Source organism: Emys orbicularis, chromosome 4 (genome assembly GCF_028017835.1).
Source record: "Emys orbicularis isolate rEmyOrb1 chromosome 4, rEmyOrb1.hap1, whole genome shotgun sequence".
In the NCBI taxonomy this organism is placed as follows: Eukaryota; Metazoa; Chordata; order Testudines; family Emydidae; genus Emys; species Emys orbicularis.
This window is the reverse complement of record NC_088686.1, coordinates 143,272,369-143,284,400: the sequence shown is the minus strand read 5'-3', so window position 1 is coordinate 143,284,400 and position 12,032 is coordinate 143,272,369. Positions and strand designations below refer to the sequence as shown.

The window sequence follows — 12,032 nt, the reverse complement described above, 5'->3', positions numbered from 1 at the left end:
CCTGATTTTCAGAGGCACTGAGCACTTCCGACAAAAGTTAATTTCAGTGGGCGTGGCGGGTGCTCGGCCCCCCTGGAAAACAGCCTGCAAGCACCAGTAGACGACTGTTTCCTCTTCTGCCCAAAAGTCAATGAAAACATTGCCCTTGTTAACAGTGTAACAAATCATTAGCTGCCCCAAAACCTCATTATCCTCACTATGTTGGACATCAAGAACTTATAGTGCCTGCATAGCTCCACTGCCCTCTACAGGATGGAACTAGACCTGCCTATCTGGGCTTCATAGGCTCTATACTCAGATCCCACAGCCTCGCAGAAGTAGGGTCGGCACCTTTGCACGCCCACCACAAAGGTAGAATGACGCAGCTTTGTGCATGCACAGCTCATTCGCACCAATCAGTGAAACTACTTGTGCTCTTTCATGTTTTGCCATGAGCTCAAAGATGGGCCCAAGTGGCTGGACCATTTGCTGCAATTCCTGAGCCACTCGCTGGGAAATGGGTCCTTTTCCTAGTGGAAACGCACCTTTCCGCGCAAGGCGGATTAGAAACACAGCAGGATCTTGATGTGGGAAACGGGACTTCACTGGTTTCTCAGAAAAGCTAAATCAGAGGGGCTCGGAACTGCCGCGAAACATGGCGTGAGAGACGTCCCGGGGGAACACTGCACCCATTTTGCATGGATTTAATGACAGAGTCTGCATCCTGAATACCAGCCGTGCTACAGCACTGTGTGCTCTTGCTCTAGGGATGTCTTTAGACAGCAGCCAGGTGTCGGGGGGGGGGGGGGGGTGAGGGGTTGTTGGGGAAGCCGAGGGATCAGAGGAATCCGACTAATCTGCATTTTCCCCTTAACAGCCTCTTTCCTCTGGACCTCTTGGGGCTGCCGTTCAGGCAATCCCAGCAACTGTGCAGGAGGCTCAAATTATGGGTAGGGGAAGAGGGATCCCTGGTGGATAACCATGGGGGAAGGGGCTGAAGGAGAGCTCTCCCTTGTTAAATGTTTCAGTCCCAACTAAATGTCTGATGTCAGAAAGCCCTGGATGGGGCTCACCGTAGGGCGTCCCCTGCTTGTGATAGCATGTCCTTCATTCAGTGCAATACGTCTTGCCAGGTCAGACTTCCCCAATGGTGGATATAGCAGGATGCCCAAGCACAGGCATGCCGTGCACTCACAGAAACGTCTTCCGCGATATGATCGCTACATGCCACAACCCAGCTGTCTGCCAATCCTCGGAGATTCTGCCCTCTGCCTGCACTCCAGCTTACCTCCCTGTACTGCAGGAACCAGGATTGTAACGAGACCAGCACACAAGTCTCCTGAGTTCAGGGCTACTCCCAGGGTAGCTAGTCACTAGATAAAGTACCTTACCCGGGTATGGAACGCAGTAGCTTACTCTTGGTGGTGTCACATGAAAAATGAGCAACTGGGGGCAGAGCTCCTTTGACAAGAACTACTGGTGGGGCGATTGGTGTCAGAAGTGGGATTCTGGGGGACAGACAGAGGGCAGCCCACGGTAGAGGGGCATTCCAGTATCTTCCTGTTAGAGTCAGTAATTCTGTGGATGGGTCCTGTGGGAGCATGTAGTCCTCTCCTTTCTCAGTGCTTTGATCTCCATGGTGACAAAGGGAACAAGAGCCAGGTTTAAAATATACTCTGCCTCCTGCTTTTCCCTCGGGCTGGAATAGTAAAAGAGAGAGAGAGAGAGAGATCAGAAAGGCTAAAATATAGGTGCTTCTTCCTGATGTAACCCACTAACAGTCTGGTGCGATGTCTCCTTCTAGCGGCTAGGTCATGTGTAAAAGTTTATGAGTCCGCTACAACCTTTGAGCCAAGGAAACAGAGTCTGGAGACCATGCAGTGTCGTTCAGGCCAAGACTGATCCCTGACATAGCTGCATCCAAACCAGTGGACTTATGCCAGGGGGCCACTGGCCCCATTGTGCTTTTCTGGACACAGCTGAATATTAACAAATGTGTCAATAATACGAAGGTGGAGAAGAAGGGCCCCGCGTTTCAGGCTTTGGAGCCGAACTCGCCCGAAGCTCAGTGATGTTGTGATCTGATGTGTTTAGTTTGGTCCAGGGTCGCCACAACATCTGAATCTTGATCCAAACTTAACAGGTCATGAGCGCCCTTGATCCAGGGTTCTGGTTCAGTCCATGACAAAGATCTGGATCTGAATCTTCTAACGTGGGGTGTTGGGGGGCTCGGACTGGGAGCTGTGTCTGGCCCTCTCAGCGGGTACTGTATTGCTTTTCTTCTGTGGAATTTCAAGTGCCTGCCTGAGAACCCACCCTCCCCTGTTACGGGAGGTCAGTAAAGTCTCCAGACGGGACATGACTCGTCCCAAAGGTAACACAGCAGGGCAGTGGCAGAGCTGGGAACAGAACCCAGCAGTCCTGATGCTTAGTCATGACACTATAATTAGGCCCAATCATTTCACCTCACTAATAACCTCTTCCCAATCAGCTAGGGGACTCTGAGGTGTGTTCACCTGCACATGGGGAAGGGGATGGGGAGAGGCTGCTTTGTGGCATTTCCCACTAATCCAAACAGACTTTCCCCTGACATTAATCTGAGAAACAAACAATGGGACCTGCCTGGCTGCTTGGAAGAGAAGGTCACCGCAGCGCGGCGTACACATCACCTGCATGGCACTGCCTGGACGGTGTGGAAAGGCTGGCAGGATACCAAGCGCTTGAGGTGTTGCACATGGATGCAGTCCAATGCTATCACTGCAGCGTGCGTCAGTGTGACCACACCAGCGCAGGGCAGGCCAGGATCTCCCAAGGCCGGCAGGAGACAGGATCGGCTGAATCAGAGCATGGGAGGCAGGGCTCCCCACACTGGCCTTGCTGCTCCTAGTGTCTGTCTACACTGGAGCCGAGGGTGTAATTTCCAGCTCAGGCAGACATACCCGTACTAGCTGTGATGGAGCCTGTGTGCTAAAAACAGCAGCGTAGCCGCAGCGGTGAGACAGGCTAGCCACCCCAGTACATACCTAGGGTTTCAGACAGGACTGGACCCTGAGCTGGTAGCCCCTCCTGCTGCCCATGCGGCTGCAGCCACATTGCTATTTTTAGCCTGCTAGCGCCATCAGAGCAGCACAAGTACGTCTGCCCGAGCTGGGAATCACACCTCCCACTCCAGTGTAGACAGAGCCTTGTCATCTCACGGGGACGTCCACATGGGAGGGACTAGCTCTCGTGGGGTAAGTACAGCACTGGGTCTGGAGACCTGGTGTGACGTTGTGCAGTCTATATGGTTTTATAAAAATATAAGTGAGTATAATGTAACTGGGATATGCTTCATGCAAAAGGTCTCTTGTAAGGTATCATTACAAAGCTTATAATCTACTGAGTGTGATCATCCAATTTGTATAAATGTACCACTCTTGTATCTAAAACTAGAAATATAAAACATAACTCTGAGGGCCTATTGTAATTATGTAAAGTGTGGGCCATTAATGATGGTTTGGAATCTTGATGACTCCCATTAACAAGGACCATTGTCTGCAGATGACTGTGTTTACCTGTGAGTCTTCCTGTATATGAGTGCTGGCAAGTGAGTAATGAAGTCTTGCAGTGACATGTGATCATGTCACCTGAACTGGAATCCATCTTTAACCTGGTGCTTTTCCAGTGAGGGGGGGTGGAAACCCAGAGAGACAAAGGGTTCCCGCCTTATGCAAAAGATATATAAAGGGGTGGAAGAGAACAGAGAAGGAGAGGAGCCATCATGGAGAATCCCCTAGATAACACCTAAGCTGGAACAAAAGCTGTACCAGGGGAAAGAATTGTGCCCAGGCCTGGAAGGTGTCCAGTCTGAGAAAAACTTACTGAAGCATCTCTGAGGGTGAGATTATCTGTATGTAGTTTGATTAGGCATAGATTTGCGCATTTTATTTTATTTTGCTTGTGACTTACTTTGTTCTGTCTGTTACTACTTTGAACCACTTAAATCCTACTGTCTGTATTTAATAAAATCACTTTTTATTTAGTAATTTACTCAGAGTATGTATTAATACCTGGGGGAGCAAACAACTGTGCATATCTCTCTATCAGTGTTATAGAGGGCGAACAATTTATGAGTTTGCCCTGCATAAACTTTATGCAGGGTAAAACGGATTTATCTGGGTTTAGACCCCATTGGGAGTTGGGCATCTGAGTGCTAAAGACAAGCACACTCCTGTGAGCTGGTTTCGGGTAAACTTGCAGCTTTGGGACTAGTAATTCAGACCCTGAGTCTTTGTTAGAGCAGACTGGAGTGTCTGGCTCAGCAAGACAGGGTGCTGGAATCCTGAGCTGGCAGGGAAAACAGAAGCAGGGGTAGTCTTGGCACATTGGGTGGCAGCTCCCAAGGGGGTTTCTGTGATCCAACCCGTCACAGTGGCGTAGTCGAGCAGGATCTGTGCACAGCTGATTGCTTTGAGATACTGGTAGTGATTTTAAGTGAGTTTTAAGTGTGGTGGCTGGAGAACAGACAAAGTGGTTACTGGTTTGTTATTTTCTGTTTGCTTATTTCGGGAAAGGAAATTAGGGACAGAAAAGGAAGCAAAATAAGTAAGAATGAAGATCAAAAGAAGCTAAAACTACACAAGTTGCAAATTGCCCAGAAAGACTGAACAATGGGCGCTGGAAATGTCTCTGTTAACTAAGAAGCCCCTGAGTTGAGTACATCTCAGTTTCAGTGAACTGCAGATGGGTGTGGCCCAACCTCTGTCTGTGCTGAAACTGACTGGAGTGTCTAACCTAGCAAGACAGGAGGGGAGGGGTGCCTGTTCTGGCAGGAGGGTGTTCTCTGTGGTATCCCAGCTCATCAAGTGATGGTCTCAAGGGAAAACAAATGGAAATTGATGTACAATTTGCCTGGGAAAAGGCTGCCCTGGAAAAAGAAAAGGCTGCCCACCAGCCTGGACTTAAGAGACAAAGCAATTAAGACCCAGAAGCATGACCTGGCTGTAATGGAGTGGAAGAGGTGCACAGAGACATGTATCCTGGAGCTGGAAGTTGGGGTCCTGGTGACTGCTGCGGTGGGAACAAACCCCAAGGACTCTAGCTGGAAGCAAACCCAACCTGAGTGAAAGGGGGGGGATTTTGCTGGCCAGCGAAAGGTCTCTCATAGCTGGTAGCTGTGAGCCTACAGCTGGATCAGGGTCTCTTTCCCTTTTGGGGGACACAGGAGTGTCTGCCCCATAGGGGAGCCCAAAAACGAATTTTAGGTATACTGCCTCCGCCATGGTCAGTGTCCAAGTCTCTGGCAGTAAGTTCAGGAGGAGGGTGTGACGTTGTGCAGTCTATATGGTTTTATAAAAATATAAGTGAGTATAATGTAACTGGGATATGCTTCATGCAAAAGGTCTCTTGTAAGGTATCATTACAAAGCTTATAATCTACTGAGTGTGATCATCCGATTTGTATAAATGTACCACTCTTGTATCTAAAACTAGAAATATAAAACATAACTCTGAGGGCCTATTGTAATTATGTAAAGTGTGGGCCATTAATGATGGTTTGGAATCTTGATGACTCCCATTAACAAGGACCATTGTCTGCAGATGACTGTGTTTACCTGTGAGTCTTCCTGTATATGAGTGCTGGCAAGTGAGTAATGAAGTCTTGCAGTGACATGTGATCATGTCACCTGAACTGGAATCCATCTTTAACCTGGTGCTTTTCCAGTGAGGGGGGGTGGAAACCCAGAGAGACAAAGGGTTCCCGCCTTATGCAAAAGATATATAAAGGGGTGGAAGAGAACAGAGAAGGAGAGGAGCCATCATGGAGAATCCCCTAGATAACACCTAAGCTGGAACAAAAGCTGTACCAGGGGAAAGAATTGTGCCCAGGCCTGGAAGGTGTCCAGTCTGAGAAAAACTTACTGAAGCATCTCTGAGGGTGAGATTATCTGTATGTAGTTTGATTAGGCATAGATTTGCGCATTTTATTTTATTTTGCTTGTGACTTACTTTGTTCTGTCTGTTACTACTTTGAACCACTTAAATCCTACTGTCTGTATTTAATAAAATCACTTTTTATTTAGTAATTTACTCAGAGTATGTATTAATACCTGGGGGAGCAAACAACTGTGCATATCTCTCTATCAGTGTTATAGAGGGCGAACAATTTATGAGTTTGCCCTGCATAAACTTTATGCAGGGTAAAACGGATTTATCTGGGTTTAGACCCCATTGGGAGTTGGGCATCTGAGTGCTAAAGACAAGCACACTCCTGTGAGCTGGTTTCGGGTAAACTTGCAGCTTTGGGACTAGTAATTCAGACCCTGAGTCTTTGTTAGAGCAGACTGGAGTGTCTGGCTCAGCAAGACAGGGTGCTGGAATCCTGAGCTGGCAGGGAAAACAGAAGCAGGGGTAGTCTTGGCACATTGGGTGGCAGCTCCCAAGGGGGTTTCTGTGATCCAACCCGTCACACCTGGGGCCTGATTCAGCTCTCACTCACACTGGTGTAAATCTGGAGTAACTCTGCAGCCGATAGTAGTGTAAAACTGGTGTGAGCGAGAGGCGGATTGGGCCCCTGAATTCTAGACCCATAGACTCACTGGGCCTGGGCACCCCCTGCCTGGCACCTCATGTTGTTATTCATGCTAGAGGGAAGTGGGTGTGAAACACAGCCATTGGTGAGAGCACAGGGTTCTGACTTGGCAGTGTTTTACACCTGGGGGGTAAATGACTCCCCATGACGCAAGGCAGTGGAGAATCAGGTTCACTGTGTGACCTTGGACAAGTCCCCACTCTGTACCTCAGTTTCCCCCATTTGTAAAACAGGGATAGGACGATATCTACCTTCTAGGGGGCTGGGCAGCTAATTGCACATGTGCTTGTTCTGCAATTCGGGAGCCACAGATGGAAGGTGCTGCAGGAGAGCATGGCGCCTTCTGGCTCTGCACATTTCTAGAGTGCCTCTCCTCCCACGGGGCCCAGATTAGGGGTCTGTGCCCCGCTGCAGCGTCCTACCTGACTGCTGAAAGGCTGAACCTCGGTAGCCAGGGTCCTTTTGAAGCTGTATTTCCTTCAGAGAGAAGATGGAGGCATCTGGGTGAAGGGAGAGAGAGAAGAAATTGAGAGTTAACCTGACTGGCTGGGAGAGCTGGGATCTGAGCTTCCATAGGAAGGCAAACACCAATGCACTCTCAGAGCTTCACCCATGGTGCTCACTCTGCGGCTCCCATGAATTCTCCATCTTGTCATGCCCAGATCCACCACCTCACAGCACCCACAGGCCCAGAATTCCCCACCCCATTGTGCCCATAGTTCCCAGATCCCTCACACTGTGGTGTCCCTGGACCCACAATTCCCCTCCCTACTATGCCACAGCTTCAAGCCACCTGTGTACCTGGCTCCCTTTCTCTAAATGGGCACAGAGCCATGGAATGGGGATCTCTAAACAGACATGTGCTTAAGCACAATCCTTAGAGGGTTAATAAGGCCCTGCCTTTGCCTGTTAGGCCTATCGCCTGCTGAGGGGCAGGACTGACTCCGCAGCTTCTCATTCATGCAGGAGGGTGCCCCTGTGCTCTCTCTCCTGATCGGCTCTAGAACTGGCCAGCTAATGGGAATGTTTCCTGTGGGAATTTTTCACAGGAAAAATGCTCATTTGAAGTTTTCCCATAGGAAACAGCAGTTTTCCCGAAGGAAACCACAGTTTTCCCATGGGAAACATTTCAGAAATAAAGGAAGTGTGAGAAAACCTGCTAAACTCCCACTTTCTGACTGTCTTCCAACCTATCTATGACAGTTGGAAAATCGTCAGAAAGGGTTGAAAGTGTCTCTACCACTCTGAAAATAACACTCTTCTTAACCCTTCTCTCTGCTTTTATAGGGGGAAAAAGGCAGAGTTTCCTCACACTCGCAACATGAACAATTTCAAAAATACCCCCCAAAAATCTCTTCCCCAACCTGAAATTTTCCATTTAGAAACTTTTTCAAACAATGAAAAACACTGTCAAACCCAAGATTTTTTTCACAAAAAAAATCATTTTTGACGAAACCTTGTTCTTACCAGCTCCCCTCAGCACCTTCACCGGGCCCTGCCGTGAGATGCGCTCCCTGCCTGCTCAGTGCAGGACTGAGCCAGAATGCGGCGCTCACGGGGACGAGGGAGCAGACAGAGCCTAGACACATCCCCTGGCTGGGCCCGGTGCCCATGCGGGCAGTATAGCCAGAGCACTGGACTGGAACTAGGAGACCTGGGTCCTATTCTTGGCTCTGCCACTGGCCTGCCTGGGCAAGAAACTTCCTCTCTCCGTGCCTCGGTTTCCCTATCTGTCCAAAGGGGATAACAATCCTGACCTTCTTTGTAAAGTGCTCTATATCTACTAAGTATTATTATTACGTGTCCGAATCTCGCTCCCTCTCCCTTAATACAGACGAGGGGACTTCACAGAGGTGCATGACTCAGACAAGGGGTTTTTCAGAAATGGCGAGGGAGGCTGTGTTACTTCCCACAGTGTATCACTAAGAAATGTAACAACTGGCCGGGCAGCCCCTGAAGTGCTGGGTCCTGCCCTTGGACACCCCAACAGGATAATCTGTGTGCTCACTGTCAGGGAGGAGCTGGACTCGGTCCCCCAGCACCTTGAAGTAAGGGTGTCGCAGGGCCTCTTCGGCGGAGATCCGGCATTTGGCTTCATACTGTAAAAACCACAGAAAAAGGCGTGTGTGTCGACATAAGCTCTGAGTGTGAGCGTGAACGATGACATAAGCAGTGTGTGTGTGTGTGTGTGCATGTGTTTACCTATGTTCTGTGTGTGTGTCTACATAGAGTGTGTGTGTTTGTGTGTCAGGTTCCATGGGAGAGGAGAAGACGGGGAAGGGGAGGCGGAGACAAGCTCCCCAAATTTCAATCAGGGCCCCTCCGTAGGGCGTCCAAATCCCACGCTGGGGCACCTATGTGGGCACCGGGGAGTAGTGCCGTGATGGAAATGGCATTCGTTTCTGGTCAGCAGCAGCTGCAGGGCAGGATTGTGTTTCTGGGCAAATCCAAGAAAGTGGAACCAGGAACTTGGCAGCAGAGAAAAGGTGAGCGACCAGATAACGCAGGTGAGACGCTGGGTCAGAGTTCGGGAGTTCCACTGACTTTAAATACAGGGACAAGTGGGCTGGTCTCAAAAAGCCGAAGGGAAGGTAATGACAAGGGCTCTGATCAAGGAGGACATGAACCAGGAGAAGAAGGTAAAAGGGCATGTCCAGCACTTAGGGGAGAGTTTCTGAGTGAATTCAGGGCAGTTAGCGGGGTGGAGTAATGGGAGCGGGTTGGTACTAAGGTCTACTGAGACCTTGGCGTTAGCGTCAGAGAAATGGCTTAGTTGCATCCATAACCCCTTGCCATTGCTCTATGGGACTGAGGGCCTGATCCAGGGCCTGTAGAGGACTCCAACGGCCGCATGATCAGACACCAAGTTAGCATCAGATCGGCTGTTGTGGGTGCAGTGTTCCCAGCTGCAGCTGGCCAGGCCCCCTGTTCTGCCCCCCGGTGAGAAGGTAGGTAGCACTAATGTTAAGCCAGGAAGGAAGGCAGCACCCCCGGAGCCCCAGGGTGGAGGGTGCTGAATGGTGGCACCTCCACCCAAGACATCCCCTTGCAATCCGGCTGGACGGTCAGGCCACTTACCAGGAGGAGGCTCGTCAGCAAGTCGATCCCTTCTGTGTCCAGCCTGAGAAAAAACGGAGACTGTGACCATACCCCAGAGACCCTGGATGATTTAGTTGGGGATTGGTCCTGCTTTGAGCAGGGGGTTGGACTAGATGACCTCCTCAGGTCCCTTCCAGCCCTGATATTCTATGATTCTATAATTCTATTCTACGGCTCAGGATCGATCACTGCACGACACAACGGGGAACAGTGCCTTGCCCTGCACAGCTGGTGGGCGGGGTTCTAAGTATTAATTAGCACTCCTTGTAGAGTGACCAGACATTCCAATATTATCGGGACCATCCCGATATTAGGGGCTTTGTCTTATATAGGACCCTATTAGTCCCCTCCCCCGTCCCGATTTTTCACACTTGCTATGTGGTGTGGTGGCAGTCTCAGCAGAAAGGAGGACGGAATAAGCCCTGCAGATGGGTACTTATCTGCGAGCCCCTGGAGGGGCGTCCTTCCAGGGCATGTTGTATGCACATTAGCAGGGCACAGTGGAGGAGGCCTGCTCTGATGCTGGCTTCATCTGCATCTGTTCTGTAGATTGGCGCAGATCCTTAATATCCAGGGCTATCAGTCCAGCCCCTACCCCAACACTCATCGCCCTAGTCTCCCATTTGTGAACAGCCTGAAACCACAGTGCAAGTGTAGGTCTCTGCTCCAAGGAGATACCTGGGTGCATGATTTATCAAGGGCTGGGCTTGGTACTGGGTGAAATGATAACCCTTAAACTCCTCGTTGGATGTGATTCCGGGCCAGGAGTCTTCTGTAGGGGTGCCTGGGGGAGAAAGGCAGGTTTAGACACATCACCCTGTGCATGGGCTATGGAAAGCTGCTAGTAACAACACTAGATTACACTAGAGAGAATAGCTCCCTGTCAAAATCTGAATCTGGTAAAAAACACTGAATCTGGTAAAAAACAATAGCTATTCTCTAGGTGGTTTGAACCATCCCCTGGAATTGAATAGAGAATTCTCTCTCTGCTATCAAATTCTACAAGAAGGGTATAAAACCTTATAGAAAACATCTGATTCTCTAGTACAGTGGTTCTCAACCTTTCCAGATTACTGTACCCCTTTCAGTCTGATTTGTCTTGTGTACCCCAAGTTTCACCTCACTTAAAAACTACTTGCTTACAAAATCAGACATAAAAATACAAAAGTGTCACCCCACATTAGTACTGAAACATTGCTGACTTTCTCATTTTTAACATATTGTACTAACACGTCAGTGTATAGTATATAGAGCAGTATAAATGAGTCATTGTCTGCATGAAATGTTAGTTTGTACTGACTTCACTAGTGCTTTTTATGTCGCCTGTTGTAAAACTTGGCAAATATCTAGCTGAATTGATGTACCACCTGGAAGACCTCTGCGTACCCCTGGTTGAGAACCAAGTCTCTCGTAAATCCTACCAGATTTACAGAAAGGGAGTTAAAGGCCAGCCTAAGTGCACCAGGAAGGTTACTGTTTTCCCTCTGCTCGGTCAGCCACCTCCCTCTCCTGGAGATAAGGGAGAATGCAGACAACTCACCAAGAAGCCTGAAGATTAAATGGAGCTCTTCTTTCACAGTCGAGCCTGGGAACATGGGCCGTCCAGTGACCATTTCATAGTGTATGCAGCCCACACCCCTAAAGGAGCAGCAGAGACATTGGAATTAGAGATGGGAAAGCTGTCGTAGTCCATCCCTGCCCTGTGTCCAGTGCAGCCTGGTTCCTTCCAGTCCCAGCCCTTGGATGGGGCTCCCACCAGTTCCCTTGGAAGAGAAATCAGTACCCAGAGCTACCACACTATTATTACTGCTAACCATGCACTCAGCACCACACATGTTCAGATAAGACCCATCCCCTGCTCCAAAGAGCTTGTGCCCCCCGAGATGCAGGACATGGCACAGAAACCGAAGCAGGCGGCAGCCCAATGTTATTATTTAACATTATTTAACTGGGCAGCAGAGTGCTCGGTGCTGTACAGACACATGGGAGACAATGAACTCCCCTGTCCCAGAGAGCTTGGAATCTTAATGTGGGACTCTGACGGAGCCGTCCCACCCCACCCTGCATGCAGATGCCGGCTCACCACATATCGATGGGCGTGGAGTACTCAGTAGATCCCAGCAGGACATCTGGTGGCCGATACCACAGCGTGACCACCTCGTTGGAATATGTTTTCGTAGGGATTGATTTGGCTCTGGCTAGACCTGGAGACGAAAGGGATGTTAGCAAGACTGCTCCTATTGTGTTTTGCGGCAGCACTGCGCTCATCCCAGGGAACCGCACGGCCAGGTTTGCAAAAGAATTCAGCTCTCATCTAGGCACCTAAATGCAGCGGGCCAGATTTGGAGCTGCCAGTCTGACAATCTGGCCCACTGCATCTAGGT

At 49.6% G+C, this 12,032-nt stretch overlaps 1 protein-coding gene across 3 annotated transcripts in view; it reads right to left on the bottom strand.

The window, feature by feature from the left end:
• Positions 1-1,643: 1,643 nt before the first annotated feature.
• Positions 1,644-12,032, bottom strand: part of CDK18 (cyclin dependent kinase 18) — a 31,673-nt gene continuing 21,284 nt past the window's right edge. For all 3 annotated transcript variants that reach the window (XM_065402724.1, XM_065402722.1, XM_065402723.1), the window contains exons 9-15: positions 11,732-11,852; positions 11,189-11,286; positions 10,327-10,432; positions 9,628-9,670; positions 8,558-8,648; positions 6,972-7,049; positions 1,644-1,678 (exon numbers count right to left, since the gene is read on the bottom strand). In XM_065402724.1, the coding sequence (XP_065258796.1) occupies positions 1,644-1,678; positions 6,972-7,049; positions 8,558-8,648; positions 9,628-9,670; positions 10,327-10,432; positions 11,189-11,286; positions 11,732-11,852 (572 nt within the window). The remainder of the gene's footprint in view (positions 1,679-6,971; positions 7,050-8,557; positions 8,649-9,627; positions 9,671-10,326; positions 10,433-11,188; positions 11,287-11,731; positions 11,853-12,032) is intronic.